The sequence below is a fragment of the Phyllostomus hastatus genome, unplaced genomic scaffold (assembly GCF_019186645.2).
Source record: "Phyllostomus hastatus isolate PE091 unplaced genomic scaffold, TTU_PhHast_1.1 phas_contig_86, whole genome shotgun sequence".
NCBI lineage: Eukaryota > Metazoa > Chordata > Mammalia > Chiroptera > Phyllostomidae > Phyllostomus > Phyllostomus hastatus.
Genome location: NW_025333977.1, coordinates 32,161,169 through 32,181,445, shown reverse-complemented (window position 1 = coordinate 32,181,445; position 20,277 = coordinate 32,161,169). Strand labels below are relative to the sequence as shown.

Here is a 20,277-nt window from a genome sequence, read left to right as displayed (position 1 = left end):
TGGAGTGATGTGAAGCAGTGCCATTGACACAAGTCTGTTGCAGAGCTCCCAGAAACAAGCGGCATGGCACACCACACAGGGATCATGGGAAGTACCAGTGTTAGTCAGGAGACAGAAAGAAACGAAGGGAAAGCACAGGCCAGAGGCTTTCATTGGGGTTTCCATGGGAAAGTCAAGGCCGGGCTGGGTAAACAGCTCAGTATTGACCAGTGCAAATAATTCTGGTGGGTCTCGGGACACAGGGACCAGTCTGTTTTCTGCTACCAGGCCCCAGGATGATTTAGGGCTGGGGAATGGCTTGGTGTGTGAGTTAGAGGAGGTGGTCGGGAGGTATGGACACGGGACTGGTTGGTTTGTATGTGAAAGGTACGCTCACTGACAAGTTGTTTACTCTCTCTAGAAATTACGGTAACTAGTCTTGAGAGGGGCAATTTATCTCTAGCCAGCAAGGTCCCCTAAAGGTATCAAACATTGTAAAAAATTTAAAAAGACCTCAACAAAATTAGGAGGAAACCAACCTTTTGATTATCTGTCTCTTAAAAACCAGTAGAGAAGCAGAAGGCAAGTATAGCCCATTTTCCCCTCATTCATATAAAAGTATAGGTGATTTTTTAAAGAGAAAATTTAAAATACAAGAGGCTTCTATTCTTTACCCACTGTTCATGGGGTTTTCCAATATGTTATCCTTCTAATTTACTTTATTGAGCTACGCCAGCCAGGGCTTATACATATATTATTTTTAAAAAGATTTTATTTGTAGAGGGGGGAGGGAGAAAGAGAGAGAAAGAAACACCAGTGTGTGAGAGAAACATCAGTTGCCTCTCGCACACCCCCAATGGGGGGCCCAGACTACAACCCAGGCCTGTGCCCTGACCAGAAAGTGAACCAGCGAACCTTCGGTCCTCAGGCCGGTGCTCAATCCACTGAGCCATACCAGCCAGGGCTCACATATATTAATATGTATTTTCCCCCATCCCTTTTCCCCACAACCACTTGGATATATTTAAAATAAAACAGAACAACAAATTTTTGGTAAACAAAATTTAATATAACCATAAGTCAAGTAATAATGGTTAAAAGACATTTTATTAGATACAACTTTAAAAAAATGCTATGCACAGAGTATATTTAAACAAAACATGTAAGTATTAATGTGCTACAACTGGATTGAGAAAAAAAAATACGAAGCCTTCCCCGCCCCTTCCCACTGTGAAGACTCTAGACGCTCTAACTGAAGGCAAATGACACTTGGCTGCCACAGGTCTATGCTAAGTAATAAACTTGATAATATGCTTTAGAGTCTAAAGCATATTATACTTCTGTTCAACTCTGTAATTGTGTTGTCTCAGTTCCAGAAACTTTCAACGAAAATTTAAATAAAGAAACCATGGGAGTGGTGATGGGAAAAGGAAGAGTAGGAACTTTTCCAGGAAAGTTAATTAAAAAAGTCTATAGAGAAAAAATAGTACATAATGGAACATAAATAGATTTACTTTTTTGATATTAAATGTAGATAATGCAAGTGATGTTTACCTTATTAATCAATGTAAGATGGATGTTTTTCTGAATATCTTAAAAAGCACCAACCCACCCCCACCAAAAAAATCCAACCTCAACAAAAAATCTAATAATAAAACTCCAAAGGCCAACAACTTTTCTTCACATTCTCATTTGGCCAAGCAACCATCCAATTGATGCTAATTAAAAAATTTAAGGACTGAAATGAAAAAATTAAGATGTTTATTTACTCAAAAGGAAACAAGTTATGAAACTTTTCTAAGGTAAGTTTTATTTAGATTGAAAAAGTTGAAATAGCACTAGAGAATGTAAGGCACAAATTCAGATGCCGTTCTTTTTAAAACAATTAAAATTCTTTTCTTTGGGACAATATATAAAATAAGTTATGACTATTGTTATTTAAAAAAATTATTTATGATGATCTTTAGCACTAAGTAAATTTAAGTCAATCACACAAATGTAAAACATTCCAATGTTTGAAGTACGTTGAAAATGTCTCTGGAATTATCAATGCACACTCCTGGCTCAAGTGGTTTCGGGTGTCTAGCATTAGACAGGATGGTACGTATAGCTGGCTGCTCAAACCTGCTGCCTTAAAGGTCAACCAAATTGCCTCATCCTGGTTACATGTTATAGTGAATATATTTAACTAAAAAGAATAATGGAGTGAGGTGATGTAAACCTGCCTTTCAATATAACACACAACAAATTCTAATAAGGCCAAAATTATGTTGAGGTTAAATGGTGTCTTGAGTTTACTAAAATAAAGGCAGTCCATAGGAAGCCTTTAATAGACGTTATCTTAACACTTGGCACCACGTAAACAGCAATCTTTCCTCTTTGAAAATACAGTCTGGAGTAGATGTCCTTTCCACATTTAAATCTCAAGACACAACAGGCACACACAAACAATTCAACCCCTCCCTTTCTCATGTATGGGTTCTCACAGCAATTAAAAAGTCTATTGCCATATCCAGACAACAGGAAGAAAACAAAACACACCTGGTTTGCATATTGACAAAAGTAGTATAATTGAACCTTTGTCTTTCCTGAGTTTCAAAAAGGGTGTTGACAGTAGAGATACATAAACAATTCATATTCACTAAGAAAATGTATCAGTCCACAAAACATTTTCATCTTCCTAAATATAAAAGAATGTTCAACCACTGCCATGTGTGAAGTCTTTACCAATTAAATTTACTCTAAAATCATGAACTGAAGGTTATTAAGTTATGACACTTTAAACCGCCCCCCCAAGTAAGCAAAATAACTTAATACCCTCCCTGAGTATTTACATCATTTTTCTTAACACCTGCTTTAAATGGAGTAAATACCTACATTTCAGTCACCTGGGAAAAAAAAGTTACTTAAAATCCAATAGGCTACCATGTCAGACCTCTGCAGTGAAGTCAGGGGAAGATCAGAGTATAAGAGAAAGGTCTTCGGTGGCGACAGTTAGGCCACTCAATAGTTCACTCACATACAAGAACACAAGGAGAAAGATGAAAGTTCATGAAAGAAGAAACTACTTTTCTGTTGATCCACAAAACACAGCCTTCTAGTCCCTTTCCATTGAGTAGGTTTAGCAAATCATCTCCACCTCCAATTTGTTTTCTGACCTCGTAAAACTGTATGTATGATATATAGATTCTGACTGTATACAAGTCATCATACTAATACTCATCATGTACTTTTAAATGTAAAAAAGTATTCTAGAAATGCCCAAATAAATTTTTTGAAATTGAATTTAATAAGGTGAATTAATTTTTAACTCACATGCTTTTTTTCTCATCATTACAAATGGATACAATTCTTGGTGTCTATACAGGTGTGTACGTGAGCATACTACCTATCTACATATACACACAAGCACATACATACACACTAAGCCAAAGGCTTCTGTGAGCATGACTATCAAAAGAAAAACCTGTCAACTATGTGATGACAGTACGAATATAATCTGACACCAAGTTGGCTGATAGAACCCTTTTGATACTAATTGTATCCTAAGATTCTTTTCTATTTTATCAACGACAACATCATTATTTACCAAAAATGAATAAAGGAAGATAAATAATGAAAGGAAATTAAAATATCATTTGTGTAACTTAAAAAGTAGTTCTTTAATTTCCTAATATTCAAGCCAAGTTCTTGGTGGCCAACTTAATTTTTAAATTATGTAGAGAGAAAAAATGAAACAATATTGGTATGAGGTCTATGTTTAAACAAATTCTGTTCTATTGAATTTCATTTCAAATTACTACAATGAACACATGGATATTAAAAATAAATGAATAACAAAATACAATAGTTAATGTACTTTTACAATAGACAAAACTACTAGAATACAAGTTACCTTGAGAAAATATTTTTTATGTGAAATGCCTGTGTTTATGAACAGGCATGATCTTACAAATAAACATAAAGTAACAAGTATCATTTGTATAACCCTAAGCATTTACACTTTTCTCATACATTGTCTCATTTACCGAAAAGAATTTCTAAACTAAATAGGTCCTACACAAAAGGTATAATGCAAAAGTAGATGCTTTCTCAAAAACTAATACAAGTATCCTAGTTATACATCTAATGGTCTTTCAACTAAAGCGACAGAAAATTGTTTTCAGAATTGCTCTGATAGTTATTACAAAAAGGTATATAACATTAAAAATTATGATCTGAAAAGTAAAAATTCCCTAAAAATTTGTAAATTTTTTTAGTTTTCCTCAGAATTCAGATTCCAACCAAGTATCCCAGCTAAGGGTTCAAGCTGATGCCGTATAGTTTACTTGAAATCTTCTATCATTCTAGGATTAAAAAGTTCATCCATGTTAAGTTTTTGAGTACTATCTTGACTTCAACAGATCTGTGATGACACTATAATCACATATTTGCATCACCTCTCCTATGACAAGGAGTATATTAATTATAATGTGAGATGTCAATAGTGCCCAGGAAGTTGAAATATATAGCAGGCTATCTGGAATAGCCCTAAAATGTTGTAAATTGTATCAGTCCACTCAGATATAACAGTCACTTATGCAGCAGGTCCTGCTACTCCATTTGCTGAAGAAAAAAACCTTTAAATTCATGTCTGAGAACTAGTAAGCTCTGTAAACTGGAGTTGAAAAATCTAGGAAAGGCAATTTGTTGTATAGAAGCTTGAGAATGTTGATCCATGGTACCAAATGAGAGATTTCTCTTAGAAGACTTTAACTACTGCTGTTAGTTTATTCAGACAGTTACTTTTAAAAGAAAAATGGACCCATTGAGCTAGTTAGTCCCTGGTTTATCCTTTAAAGGCAACTTAACAGTAGAGACTCCCAGGATTTTTAGCTGTTCACATGAAAGTAGGACAACCAGGGAAGAGGTCCTCACCCAAAGCACCATGTTAATGAGGTCAAACCCTCCTGGGCTAGGGAGAAAGTCTGTCCCTGTTTTTCACAAGGTAATATTGCAAAATGGATTTCAACTCCTTTGCCCAGGTTCACGAAAAGGAACTTCCTTAGAGGATTTAGAGATGATATGCAAATACTTCAAGAGCCACAGTGAGTCATTTTCCCTGCAACAGATCTTAAATAACTTTTTTCTTAGGAACTAACCTGTTATTTTATTGGCATCTGCTTCTCTACCTCCTTCCCAACCTTTTCTCAAAAATGTTTAATATAATGCAGCAGTTCTAAGAATGAAGTAGTAATTCAGTATTTACTCAAATTGCTGTCATCACATTTTTATCAATTACAGAAAAAAAACCCCTTTTGATAAAGTTAATCAGTTTGGATATATTTTTAGTAACAAAGATTTTTAAAACTGATTTTTCCTTCTTAGAACACATTCTAAGCATTATGTGATTCAATCTAAATGAAGCCTTAAGTCGTGAACTTTTCTATAGGCACATATGACAAAATAAGGAATATACAGTCTTGCAGATAGACATCCATAAATGAAGAGACCATTCACAAATCCCTACAAGGTACACAGACAGACATTCTTTCCTATTCCTCATAGGTTTCTCACAAATATTTACAAAGGTACATTACATTTAAAGCCCAAGCAATATCACTACTACCTTTGATAACAACCAAAACCTTTTTTGCTTTCCAATAACAGGAAAGGATTTATTACAGTTTGAAAGGTTGATATTTTGGGGAGAAAGGCACCACAAGTATTATTTTTACTTTTTGTGCATATGACACAAAGGAGATATGCCAAGTTCCTACTCTGGATCTTTTAAATCATCTCATCTTGGATTGGTATGGCTTCTTGGGTGAAACATCCTGGCTTTAGAGCTTAAAGCCTTTCTCATTGTATCTGTGGATAGTCACGCAGCCGTGATAGGACACTGGCCTGGGCATTGCAGCCACCCCTGTGATGATGCTCGTCGCAGGATCATAACAGAGAATAGTGTCCGTGGCTTCTCCATTTTCCCGTCTTCCACCCAGGATATATATTTTACCATTGCACACAGACATACCACAGTTTTCCTGTTTTACCAAAAACATAAAAAAAAAAAATTAACTGTTGAAGGTAAGAGATTTGGTAGCAAGCTGAGAAGTAAAATAAGACATGCTTTAACATAGTCAACAAAAGGAGACATGAAATAAGCTCCCTTTGGCCTAACTCCTGCTCATGTGTGAGTGATGATTTTGTGTGGGCGAAGCGAGTGTTAAGATAGAATATATGTTAGTAATTGGGGCCAGGTTGTGTGGGAGTGAAGGGAGGGCGGTATACTGAAAGAAGGGTTTTAACTTAATGATAATGGGAAAAAAACATCTTTGAAAAGCTTGGCTTTCTTCTCGTATTACAGGAAGTTCCTTTATTATAGAAAGTGGCTGTAATATGACCAAGGATTTGGAACATTATTCATTATGTGGAATTACCCACAAGTTAAATGAATGAAAGAAAGAATTATAATTAAACCAAGAAAGCACTGTTATTAGAGGCCTTGGCTGGGACATAGAAATTCCCAAATAACATTTTATAGTTAACTTTCCACATAATGGAATTCTTAGCTAAATTGTACTCTTCTCTGTCAGCAATATAATTATTATATAAAACAAACATTCTTGCAAGGATGAGAGTGATTCTTTAAAGAAAGACATCACAGTAAAATTATCTCACTATTGCACAGAACTGCCTATGCTCCAGGCCAAGTAGTCTTCTATTTATGTTTTACTTTAATTGAGATAGTTGTTGCATATTAGTATGTCCTGTGTCCACATAACCAATCGTGAGATGGATTCTACCAAGGAGAACAATAAACACTTTTTACTTGACCAGACCTGTTGTGAATATATAAATTTCACTCTTGTAGAAATATATGAAATCTTGGCAAACTTACATAACAGAGGATAGTACCTTCAGGTCCAAAGAAATTAGTGAGTACTTAAAAATGCCTATATTAGAGTTCATATATACCCAGAATGACTTGCCTGATTATCATCAGTGAATGATGAACTTTTATCCAGAATATTTAACCCATGGAATTGTACTAATATGTGACAAACTATAACTTTAAAGATTTTTTTTCATATAAATTACAAAGAGGTCTTTCTACAAAGTCTAAAAATTCTCAGTGCAATCAAAAACAACATCACTAGTTTTCAAGTACAAGCTACCCTACATTATTAAACTAACAGTCACTTTGATGATTTTACACTGTATAGTTATAGGATCTTATTATTCACATCATTTCAGATAATAATGCTCAGAATTAAATGAAGCAAAGAACCTTGAAACAGTTATTCTTTCATATAAAAGATTACTTATATCAGTTATAGAGTTTATTTTACTCTGTAAGAATTACACAACTAATTGCAGCTAGTATGGAGAATAATTTATCAATACATGAAGTTAGATTTTAAGACTGAAATGAAACACAATCCTGATATTGTTGGAAAAAACTCACAACCCTCTCCTTAATTATTATTTTTATAATGCTTAAACTTAAATGCCAACAATAAAGAAAAAAAACCAGATTTCTTTTCATTTATTATTCTAAACTTTAACAGCACTTTAAATACCCAGTTTACCAAAGAAAGATACTAAAAATGGTCATCATTGACTCGGTGGGAGACAGAGAAAAAGGCTCTGCCCATTCAGACTGCCAAAAAATAATTTTTTTTTCAGCTCTTTTGTTGTTATTCAGGATTTTAAGCATTTAAAAACATGTAGCCTTGTCCTCAAATAACTGTCTACCACGAAATTAGCTGATTTATCCTTTTTCATTGACAAGCATTAAAAGGGTAGGCAAACACTGAGAAGGGTCAAAATCTGCCTATCAATAATGGGTACATAGGTGTACTTAGAAATGCCAGCAGTAAGAATAGACCAGGGAGAAAAGCTAATCCCAGAAATCTCAGTACTGTTTGCTTCAATAGACTTGATATAGAATACCAGACTTGAACTCAAATGATTTGTTTTGGTTATAATAGAATCAATATATTCTGATCTGTTTTTTCCCTGAAATTTCAGAAGTCAATGTTATTCATTGCTTAATTAGGAGAAAATGTGTCACATGTATCCTGTTGTTATTTTTTCTCAGTCATTTAGTTAAGAGCATAACCACTGTATGTTCTGCATTGTGCTAGATGCTGGCAATTAACTTCCTAAGGTCTGTTATTGTTTCATACAGTAGAGCCAAGTCCTAAAGGCACAGTAATTCTTAGTGAAGATGTGCTATATTTTAATTTTTTCACTGTAGCCCTGGCTGGTGTGGCTCAAGGGATTAAGCACTGGCCTGCGAACTGAAAGGTCGCTGGTTCCACATGGTCAGGGCACAGGCCTGGGTTGTGGGCCAAGTTCCCAGCTGGGGGTGTGCCAGAGGCAACCAATCCAATGTTTCTCTCACACATTGATGCCTCTCTCTCTCTTTCTCCCTTCCTCCCTGCTCTCTAAAAAAGAAACCAAATCTTTTAAAAAATTGAAATATTCACCATAATAAGCCAATAAAAATAGCTGTGATTAAATTTAGAAATAAGTGTAAACACTTGTTACACTGGTGAATGTAACCATAATTCGAGTTCTTATGTTGTGGGATATAACCTTACCTCTACTGGACTGTCCTTTCCAAGAGAAGCCACTGAGCTACAGAAATGTGATTCACTTTACTTAAATGTGATAAAAGGTGGGTAGAAGACTATACTCCCTCTGTACCGTGAAGCTGAAGATCCCATTGCTTCACCAGTTGAGGCAATGTTACTCTGAATACATTACTAATTGGAGACTATACATCAAGGGCAATGACTTTAGAAAAACTGTGTTACACTTGAGCCCTACTGATTGTCCTTACAGTCTACATCTCTCATGTATCTCACGGTAAGATTGTCTTACAAGTAGATCCCTCTGTTGCTTTAGTCTCTCATTTGTTTACTTATTCAATACATATTTACTAAGCACCAATAAATGCCATATACATAAGAGATGAGCTAGAAAAAACAATATTCTCAAAAAGACTAATTTCACTATAGAAATAAACATTTATATCCATAAGGTAATATATGACTGCCATATGAGAGACATAAATGCAATGAAAAAAAAAAAAGAGAGGAATCAAAAAAAAAGAGTGATCAATTCTGAATAGAATAACCTCACTGTGTTTTATCTATGAAGTGGTCCAAAAGATAAGGAGAATTACAAGCAGAGAAGGCATGAGGGGCAAGGGGACACAGTATGACCCAAGGCAGGAACACATAAGACCTACACAGTGAATGCAGGTAACAGATACTAACATAATTAGGGTAGAGCTGCAGGAAGTGGAGCTGAAAAGACAAGCAGAGGTTAGCCAACAGAAGGCCTAGAACTGGAAGAATTCTGAATTTTATTCAGTAGGTTTCTGATCAGAGGAGAGACAATTACATTTGTCGGAAAATAACTGGTGGCAAAATGGGTTAGAGAGGCAAGACAACAGAGAAAGAAATGCTAGATTATTTTTGTTTTAGTTTAGGTAAGAACTGTTAAGAGTTTGAACAAAAACTAGAACAATAGGAATGGAAAGGAAAAGGAGAAATGCTGAAGACATAACTGATAATCTAGATTGATTCAACATAAAAGTGAGGAAAACCTAAGAAATTAAGTTTCACGGTGAAATAATAGGAAATATGTAACTGACTCTGCCCCCAGTTTCTGACCCAGAGCGTCTGAACTCCTTGCAATTTCCTGGGTGATAGGAGCATCTTTTGTTCTAATGAGGTGACTCTTGGTGGGCTCCTGAGTGGGGGCTGGCCACCAGAAAGACAAAGTCATGATGAGTAGCTTGGAATTTTCAGCCCCACCCCCTCTTTGAGTTGTTAACTGACCATGCCAACGTGGTCCTCAACGAGTGGGATTTGCAAAGCTTTTGGAATGTCGAACACATCTGTGTGCTGGAGGGAAGTGAACCTCAACGGAATAAGGACAGAAACTCCTGCGCCCGGGACCCTCCTGGACCCTCCTGGACCTTACTCTATATACCTCTCCATCTGGTTGTTCATCTCTATCCTTTATAGTTTATAACATCCCTTACACATACTGAACCAGGAAACTTAAATAAGTGTTGCCCCAGTTCTGGGAGCTGTTCAAGCAAATTATCAAACCTAAGGAGGGGGTTTGGGGAAACTTAATTTATAGCTAGTAGGTCAGAAATACCCAGGACAACCTGGAACTTGTGATTGGCATTGAAGGGTCTCTAGTGGCACCGAGACCCTCCACTTGTGGAATCTAAAACTAACTCCAGGTAGATAGTGTCAGAACTGAATTGAATTGTAAGAAACCCAAACTGTGAAAAAGTAATTGGTGTGCGAAAAATCCACATATCGGGTGTCAGAAATATTTTGAGTACAAGGGAGAAAGAGAGTTTTTTGATTCACTAGGTTATTTGGTAACAGAAAAAGTAGGCTTGCTGGGGAATACCCAAATAAGCAGCTGAAAATTTGAGTCTGGAGCACAGGAGAGAGGCTTTCATGGAGATAAAGATTTGAAGTCATGAGTCCTGGGCAGTAGATGAGATCATTTGGGGACAGACCATAAACTGTGAGGAAGGCAGTGGAAAGAGGCTCAAGGAAAACCTGTATTAAAGGATTGGGTTGAAAAAATAAGAGAATATGAATGAGACTGGGAGGTTATTAGTAATGTCTTTTGGGGGTACAAGATCTCTAGAATGGTACAGGTAGAGTCATATTTCCAGCGTTAGAACCATCACACATTTTGGTGGTAGAAGAAAGAAGAGCAGAGCCGTGAATCGAAGGGTCTTTTTTGGAAGGCTGTTTTCAGAAGCAGGGGTGGAGAGGGAGCAGGAGGACACGGGCCAGAGCGTGTGGATGAAGACCTGAGCACAGCCTGGCCACTTTCTTCTGTAACAAACAACCAACCAACTAGCCTCTAACTACAGAAAGAAGAAACCACTTTGGGAGCATTTCATATCTTTTGAAATATGCAAGAGAGAGAAATAAGGACTAGAGCAGGATTCTAAGAAAGGTCAAGGAGAAAAAAAATCAACAGCTCAAGTGCCATAGCTACTTCATCGAGGGATGATAAAAAGTTTTTTTCAATAGAACGATTCCTTAGAAGGAATTTGAAACAGGTATATAATATGATTTATGTGGAGTTTAAAAAAAATTATGAAATAGTTCAAGCATACTTGAAGTATTTTAATAGTGGAATTACAGTGTATTCATAATGGTCATGTCCTTGGTCCCTCCTAGATTCATTTTTCTTTTGGATTGTTTTATGCTATTACCTGCCGGCTGAATGTATTCTGTACATGCATCCAGTAATCTTCAACTGGATCGTAACAGTATATTGCCTTGGTCAGTCCACCAGCAACATATATCAGGTTGTTTAAGGATACAGCTGTTATACACCTCTTAGCAATTGGAATAGCTGCACGAAGTAGCCAAGAGTTGGTTTCTGGATCGTAAGATTGAACCTAATAACATATACAGAAATATTTAATAAGAATTCCTAAACAAAAATGTAAATTTGCTTAATAAAAAGACTACCAATATATAAACATGATTAAAAGTCAAATCCCATTAATTCACAGAATTAAAGGAGGTTACCTTAATAATGAACTGTCTGAATTTTGAAATCCTCAAGAGAGGCAAATTTATTATTACCAAGCAGAATAAAGTAATGAACACAAACTGCTTCTAGGAAAAATGGCTACCAAGTTTGCTTTACTTATTTCTATTAAAATTAACAGTCATTGCAGGGGTGTCTAACCTTTTGGCATCTCTGGGGCACACTGGAAGAAGAAGAGTTGTCTTGGGCCACACATTAAATATGTTGTGACACATAATCACACAAAAAAATCTCATAATGTTCTAAGTAAATTTATGATTTTGTGTTGGGCCGCATTCACAGCCATTCTGGGGTGCATGTGGCCCCCCGCTGGCCACAGGTTGGACACCCCTGGTTTAGAGTCTTAAAAAAATTGTGTTATATAGCATAACTATGCTTTAATCTGAATATGACTTCTTTATACTTTTAGAGTCTTTTCTTCAAAAGAACACAAGTAAACCTTAGTATGCTTTGAAGTACCACAAATTCTGAATTAATAAATTTTAAATATGTAAGTTTTGACCACACTGTGTGAAGTTAGTTAACTTAGAAAAAAATTAATTAATGGACAAAATTCAGTTACCCATTGCTAAACCAAGTGGGCATTAGATACTTGTTTCCAGAGTAAACACGGTATTTCTGAGATGTCGGGTGGCCTAAGTGCTTTTGTTTAGGAGTTCACAGACTGCGGCGACTTTGAGCCACTCTATCTGCTTTACAGAAGTTCCTTTCCTCGTGTTTGTTCTAAAAAAATACTTTAAAGTATGTAGAAAATGACCTAGTTGGAAGCAGTATAATTAGTTACTGTGTCTTATACCCTTTGCTAATTCACTTCCTAACTGTGTTTTGTGTGAATAACTTTTCAATTCTGTTGACTACAGCAGTAAAAGGTTTAAAATGGTTTATTTAGTACGAGATCTCAGGGGAGGGCAGTAATGGGGGAAAGAAGGGGAAGGGTCATCAAGGAACCAGTACGAAGGACCCATGGACAAAGCCAAAGTGGGCAGGATTGAGGGTGGGAGGTGGGGGTGGATGGGGCAGGGGAGAGGGGTGGCAAGAAAATGGAGACAATGATACTTGAACAATTAAAAAAAGCAACAAAAAAAGCAAATAAATAAATAAAAGTTATGTAAAAAAAAACTCAACATTGAGATTAGTTTCATTTAAAAAACATAGGATCATGCTTTTTAGGGCAAACTGTTAGATCCATATCCTTGGGTTAAAAGGAATGAAGGAATGACTGGTATGAAGTACCAATTTTTAAAAGGCCCCTTACACTAAGGGACCTCACACCTCATTGATAAGCCTTCTGTATTTTTCTTCTTGTGTATGTCACTGGTAATTTCTGTAAGAGAATGTCGCTTACCTTATCAGAACAGGTATTATCATCAGGTCCTCCACCAATCACAAACAATTTGCCCACACAGCTAGTCACAGCAGGAGAACTCACTGCTTCCTTAAGGGGAGCAACCTCAGTCCATCGATTTGAAAAGGAATCATAACATTCGACGCTGCTAAGTCTGTTCTGCCCATCATAGCCTCCAACAACATACACCTACATATAAAATACACAGAAAACAATCTTAATCACCCAAAGCCTAAATTTTGAACTAGCTGGTTAAAGAATTAAGTGATCTCTCCCCTTTAAAGAACTCTTGATAACTGTAACTGCAATATATTTAGCTTAGCTTCTGAAACTTTTAGAAGATTATCACCCTCTTACCACTGCCAAGGAGTATTTGCAGACATTTTTTTCATAATAGCCCCCTCTCATGAAATTTTAATACTACAGATACTTGTATATTTGTTTATGTACTGTATAACTGTGGTTTATATATGAAACTATGTATCTTTTTACTCCCTCAAGACAAATCTTCACCTCCTTAGGGATGATACTGCTTGAGCTGAGAATTACATGATTTAGCTTGAATGCTCACACTCACGAATGATGAAAATATTATATTATAATAAGTAAAGCCACAAAACTAAAATATTAGATATGGATTACTAGACTGAGATCTTCAGAGATAATGCCTATCTTATTCTTCATTGTAGTCTCCACAGGTGCCTAGAAAACTACCTGGCACATAATGAACTCCACATTGTATTTTTCAAAGGGCTTTCACATATAATTTCTTTTCACAAATATAAGGAAGACAGGGCAAACTAATACCTTTATGTAATAGGTGATCTAATCAATGAGCCATTTATCAAATGATTTATATGCAGAATAGTCCATTAAACATCATGAAACATACAAGACACTTAACTAAAGGAGCTGTCCAGTTTAACGACCCTACTTCTCATTTTTATTAAAAAAAATAACTCTTTAATCATACGCACAGAAGGGGAGTGAGGGCAGCTAGGCTGAGGGGAAGGGAGCACTGTGTTCTCTGTCCCAGGGTTGGCTTGGCACAGTTCTGAGATCACACACACATGGGCTGGGCTGGGCTGGGCTGGGCTGGGCTGGGCAGTAGAATAAGGGAAAGGACTGAGATCCACAGTTCTAAAGGACAGTCACCACTGACTCTTCCCTCTGCATCTAACTAACTATTAAGACCTACTAAGTCTTCTTTCACAGTTATTGCTACCATCTGTCCCTTCCTTTTGTTTCCCATTGCCATTATCCTCCATCAGGGTCCACGTCATTTCTTATGGCTCAATTAATCTCCTGGTCTCTAAACCACAGATTAATTTTACTAAAACACCTCACCAACTCCTTTTAATAGTTCAACAATAAATGCCTAAGGGTAAAGGCCAAATGTTTTGTTATTTTTCAAAGTCTGTCCATAATTTATCTTTTTTTTATTTTTCTCCAAATTTCCAGAGCAGCCAATGCCATTTCTATCTTGCTTTTCTCACATTATGTTAAAATGATCTGTTGCTGGGTTTGTTTTCCTAACACCATGCAGCTCAGAGAGGTTAAGTGACTTAGTCAAGGTTGTGCACTTAGAAGGGATTTGGAAACTGTAGTACAGTGGAGCAATTAGGACATAGCCTTTGAAGTCCCATAGGACACCGGCAATATTAAGACCTTGGGCAATTTATCTATCCTATGTGAGACTAAGTCTTAATTTTCCCTACATGCATTAATTAAAAATATATGGCCCTGGTTAGTATGGCTCAGTGGATTGAGTGCCGGGCCTGCAGGGGGTTACTGGTTCGATTTCCAGTCGGGCCACATGCCTGGGTTGCAGGCCAGGTCCCCAGTAGAGGGTGCACGAGAGGCAACCACATGTTGATGTTTCTCTCCCTCTCTTTCTCCCTTCCTTTCCCCTCTGGTCTAAAAATAAATAAAATAAAATCTTTAAAAAATGCAGTAAGCATCAAGATAAAATACCTCTATTTTAATAAAATATGAGCTTTTGCCCTTGCTTTATATTTATAACTTTCTGAATAACCTTGGGCAGTGACTTGATCTCTCTGGATTCAGTTTCATTATGAATTGAAAAAGTTACAGTAAGTATTCTCTAAGGTTCCTTCCTATGCTAAGATTCTATATTCCAAACCATCCTAGGGTTCTTTTACAGAGAGCATTTTGATAAATTTAAATAATTTTATAGGTTTGAATTCAGCCTACATTGTAATTTTTAGGATAATGGTTTCCATGGATTGAGTACTTGCTATGTAAGGTAGGAAAGATTCCTTTTATGTCTTGCCTCAGTGATTCCAAGTTTTGAGTACCTTCAAGTCAGGTATACTAGTATTTGTCAAATAAATTTGTGCTCACCAATCCATATACGGTATGTGAGACATAATCATTTTCATTACCTTTGTATGTCCAGACTAAATAATTATATTTTGTGAGACCTCATCTCTTTCCAATTCCTTATTTTAGCCATCCCTTTTTAATAATATTTTGTCATTCTTGAGGAATAGCTACCAAAACTATATATAATATAGTAGGTACTGCCAAATCAGTGGTTTTAGACAACATTCTATTAATATTTTCTTTCCATCATATCTATCTCAAGGTCCTCATTATTTCATTGACCTTGTTGACGGCAGCAGCACACTAGGTCAATATCCTGAGGAATTAAAAAAATCCTTAGACATTAATAGTAGCTTCCAACTGTCCTTCGAGAAGCTCTAGTATTCTACAGGAGAGGCATTTCGAGAAGCCTCTGTGGGGGTGGAGGAGGGGAGGACAATGGGAGGCTGGGTAGGAAGGGTTCCGGCACCACTACCGTTTCAGAGTAGAGCAGTTCTGTCTTCCAGCTGGTAGCTCTACAATGTCTACACAGGAGGGTTGACGAGGTAGCAAACTTTTTAGAAAGGGGTACTAAGGGACCAGCCAAAAATACGTGTGCAGGCAAGTATGCTGCTTCTACTTAGACTGTTCATTAACTTGAGGTGGCTTTCCAGGAGCTGACAGAGATGGAGGCAGGGAAAAGCTGAAGAGCCCAAGTTAGCTCTTGGTATAACTGCTGTATTTTTTTATGTATTTTATGGAATGGGTTTTTATATTAGATTTAACTTTAAAAAGAAAGTTGTAGCCCTGGCTGGCGTAGCTCAGTGAATTGAGTGTGGGCTGCGAACCAAAGTGTCGCAGGTTAGATTCCCAGTCAGGGCACATGCCTGGGTTGCAGGCCACGGCCCCCAGCAACCGCACATTTCTCTCTCTCTGTCTCTTTTTCCCTCCCTTCCCTCTCTAAAAAAAAACAAATAAATAAAATCTTTTTTTTTTTTTTTTAAAGAAAGAAAGGTGTAGTCGCTTTTCAAAAGTTTGGAAACCACTAGCCCACAAGTGATTCTCAAGTTCCTAAAACAGCAAATGGTTCAGAACCAAATTACATATTTTTTACAATACTTATTAGCTGCAGTCAATAACAAGTTTTCTTTAAAATATATTGGTGAATTTATCTTAACACTTATTTTAAATTTGTTTTGTCCCTACTTGTAGGAATAAAAAAAGATAAAATAACATCACTCTAGATAAATATATCTCTGCCTGACTGCCAAAGTCAGTAAAAGGAAAAAGACTGTTTGGATTAGACATTGGCCTGTTTTTGTACTTGATGTAACGCCTTTATTTTCCAATGCTTCTTAGGCATTTAGACTTCAGTGGTGCATGAAAAGAGAAATGTGCTGTACTGCTACGAATTCCAAATTGGGAGAACAAAATATCCATTCAAAAGTACAGTGTCAAATTGTTTATATCTTCAGTTTATCTACTGAGGTTAGAAATGGAAGGAAGTATAATTTGAATCCAAAATACCCAGAGGGTGAGTGAAATGAAGGACTCAGCTGTGGTATTTATTTTGGAAATATACCAGCAATAGTAATAAAAAGTGGTGTCTCTTACTTTACCAAGGAGGACAGCCATTTTGTGACGCCATCTGCCTTTATTGAGAGAAGCAACTCTGATCCAAATATTTAACTGTGAATTATAAATCCAGACATCGCGGCCATTGATTCTTCCACCTTTAAATGCAGAACAATGCACAGACCATAATATATGCAGATATCACCAAGGGAGCTATACCAACGCATAGATAATCAAAACATGGGATTTATTTACCCTGTCCAAGAATTTGAGAATTCAGCATAATAAATGAAACAAAGACCCTCTTAAAGCTTACGGGAAATAGTTCTACAGAACACATGTAAACTTTGCCAATTGTTTTCTTGAGAAATAGTAATTACAGGCCTCAAAAAGTAAAATGTAGACTATGAATTTTACAAATGTATATAGATTGTTAATTTAGGAGTCAATCATCAGAAGCACCCAAACAACAGAATTATTTTTAAAGTATTCTTTTAATCACCCATTTTTAAAAGCATACCATGTACAAAATAAAGTATGTGTTGTTATATTGCTCAATGTGTAGTAATAAAGTAATCTGCAAAGCTAGTACAGTCACTTAACCAATTAAAAGACTTTAGGCCATTGATACTGAAGTTACAGCAAAAAGTCATTCTTGGTTTTGTTATATAAACTGATCTGCCTAAAGTGGGCATATCCAATTTCACTGTTTTCTTTTGAGACACTGTTATCATTTAAAATTGACAAGCTATGTTCAAATTAAAAGTAGCTACTATAATAATTTTTTATTTACCTGAAACAAGAATGTCATTCCTTAGAGCACAGACTGCATACTCTGATTTGGTAAATTCTGGAAGCTTAGCCAAAGACTTCCACTCCCCTGTCACAGGATCGTAGCACTCGGTGTATGGAAGATTAAATCCTCCGACTCGCTCACAGCCTCCAACGACCACTATCACCTCTGAATAGCCAGTTGACCTAAAATAATTATTATAAGAATGAATAAATAATAAATTAAGATATATTCAAGATCGTTTAAGGCCCTAAAAACAATACTATTATCATAAAGAAAGTGGAGCAGTATTCTATACCATTTATTCTCTAATGCATGTGTCAAATGATACAGGTCACCAATTACTACTTCGAGAACATTTACAAGGGATTTAGTGATATTTTTTTTCCACAGAAAATTCCTGAGTATTTTTACCTTTGAGTTTTGCCTTAAAAATTGTTAAGCAGTCCAAAGATCCTACCTAACTCAATTGGAACTCTGGTAATATTTTTTTGTAAATTAAAAAATTTTATTTTTAGAGAGAGAGAGGAAGGGAGGGAGGGGAGAGGGAGAGAGAGGAGGCAGCAGAGGGAGGGAAAGAAACAGTGTTTGTTGTAAAACGGTATGCACACCAGCAGCAGGGTCATACAGTTTGTTTACTGTGTCCCTTGACTGTGCCGTTTTCTCTTGTGTTTGGTTTCATCTCATACTGTTTCGCACAGCGACGGGCTGCGGAGGCTTATAGACTGGGAGCAACAGGCTATGCCAGATAGCCCAGGTGCGCAGTGGGCTACCCCCTCTAGGTTTGTGCAGATGTTTGCACAACTATGCAGTCAGCTAAAGAAGCATTTCTCAGCATATATACCTGTTGTTAAGCAATGCATAACTGTATATGTATAGAAATTATTTTTTAAATAAATTTTTAAAGTTAAGTAAATTTAGGTAATTCAACTCAAAATGTTGGGTAGTCACTAAAATGTTAACAAAGTATATAACAAAGAATGTTAAAAATAAAGCAAAATAAAGCCTCACAAGGAACAATGCTAACAATCTCCCTTGGCTTTCTTAAGTGTGGAGGGAAAAGACCAAGTCAGAACACTGGTATGTAGTTTTAGTCAGCGCGATGTCTCACAAGTGCACTAGGAAAAACCGAACTCAGCAATATTGGCATGTCCCTGTAATAGAGCTGTTATGTTCTACCCAACTAACTAAATCATTTACTTACTCCATGCCAGACATGCTTTTTCAATGATAAAATCAGAGATATAGTATTGTACAGAGAAGAATTTTGTTCACAGATACAATAAAAATTACTTTTAGAACCCAGCAAATTATATAACTCTAACCTAATATATAGTAAAACATTATAAGGACTCAAATATCAATAATACCTACTACTTTCCAAGTAATTCCAAATGAAAAAGAGGATAGTGCCACTTAGTAGTTTAACTACTGACTCATCCTTCTTTTCATGAAAGTATCATTTCCTAAGATAATACTCAAAATATCTTTAAGAGAAATCCCTGTGATATTCCCTAAAGTCTTATTTATTGACTGACCAAAACAAAAATTGCTAAATACTATCACTGGGGTTCAATCACTTCTAAGTGTTTTAATGTAAAATCAATGTAATTATGATATATTATAGAATTTTGTTTGATAGTTTCCTTATAACATTTTACTTGTTTTACTACTTTCCTTTTGCTTGAATTCCCTTGTCTTTTTCAAGACTTCTTAGCTCAATAAACATATATTGTCTTGTTTTTGTACCTTGGAATGAGAAAACAGCACAAAAAGCTAATGGCTAAAATGTTTAGTCCTACTAAACATGATATTGTTTCAGTGTCTACTGGAATTTGTATTTATCTGAAAAGATCAGCAAACTGGTAGTAGTTTTACCTGTACTAAAGGTCCTACTCACAGCCAAGAGGCTTTTAGCTTAATTAGAGACAAGTCTGGTCTTCTCATTAGAGACTATTAACCCAATAAAAGTTATATTTATTTCTTGATCTTGGAAAAATACTTAGGCTGCACTGACTTCCCTAAAGAAAGTTACTCCAGCTGATAATGGCAACTAGAACAAAAAGACAGTCAAAATGATAATAGAGGATTAATAAAATTCTGGATATTCATAAATCTATATTTAGCTTGAATGTTACTTTATTTTACTGATCCTTTCAAGTGAAATTGATTTTCTGCTGTGATGAGATAACAAATACTTGTTGTTTTAATACTAATTCTCACTATTTTTAACAAAGTATGACAACCAAATTGTCCTTTTTTTATAATGGTAAATATTTTTTTAAAAATCATCATCTTTTATCATAAATTTAAAAAAGGTCAAATTAAAAGTTCACATTCTTTGATTTATGTGAAAAGTAAAATAATTATAAATCCACAGGATGTTCTAAAACAAAACAACAAAATGTGCATTACCAGGTTCAGTTATGAATCTCAAAAGGTGAAATAAAGGACTTACTGGCTAAAATAACAAACCCACATATAATTAATGCCAAATACACCAGAAACAGGTGAGTTGCCAAACTAACTTTCATCAACAAAAAGCAGTCGGAAGGTGATCCTGGCTAGTGGGAAGAGTAACTGAATATATTAAAAAAACACAATAGGAAAGGTAGTCTGTTTCTGTATAGTGGGAATTTGGAAGGGTGAAGGGAGAGATGGT

General features: G+C 35.9%; 1 protein-coding gene across 1 annotated transcript in view; it reads right to left on the bottom strand.

The window, feature by feature from the left end:
- Nucleotides 1-1,032: 1,032 nt before the first annotated feature.
- Nucleotides 1,033-20,277, bottom strand: part of KLHL24 (kelch like family member 24) — a 40,134-nt gene continuing 20,889 nt past the window's right edge. Inside the window, exons 5-9 of the mRNA XM_045851031.1 lie at nt 17,616-17,800; nt 16,862-16,980; nt 12,923-13,111; nt 11,234-11,422; nt 1,033-6,002 (exon numbers count right to left, since the gene is read on the bottom strand). Coding sequence (XP_045706987.1) covers nt 5,802-6,002; nt 11,234-11,422; nt 12,923-13,111; nt 16,862-16,980; nt 17,616-17,800 — 883 coding nt within the window. The 3' untranslated portion in view covers nt 1,033-5,801. The remainder of the gene's footprint in view (nt 6,003-11,233; nt 11,423-12,922; nt 13,112-16,861; nt 16,981-17,615; nt 17,801-20,277) is intronic.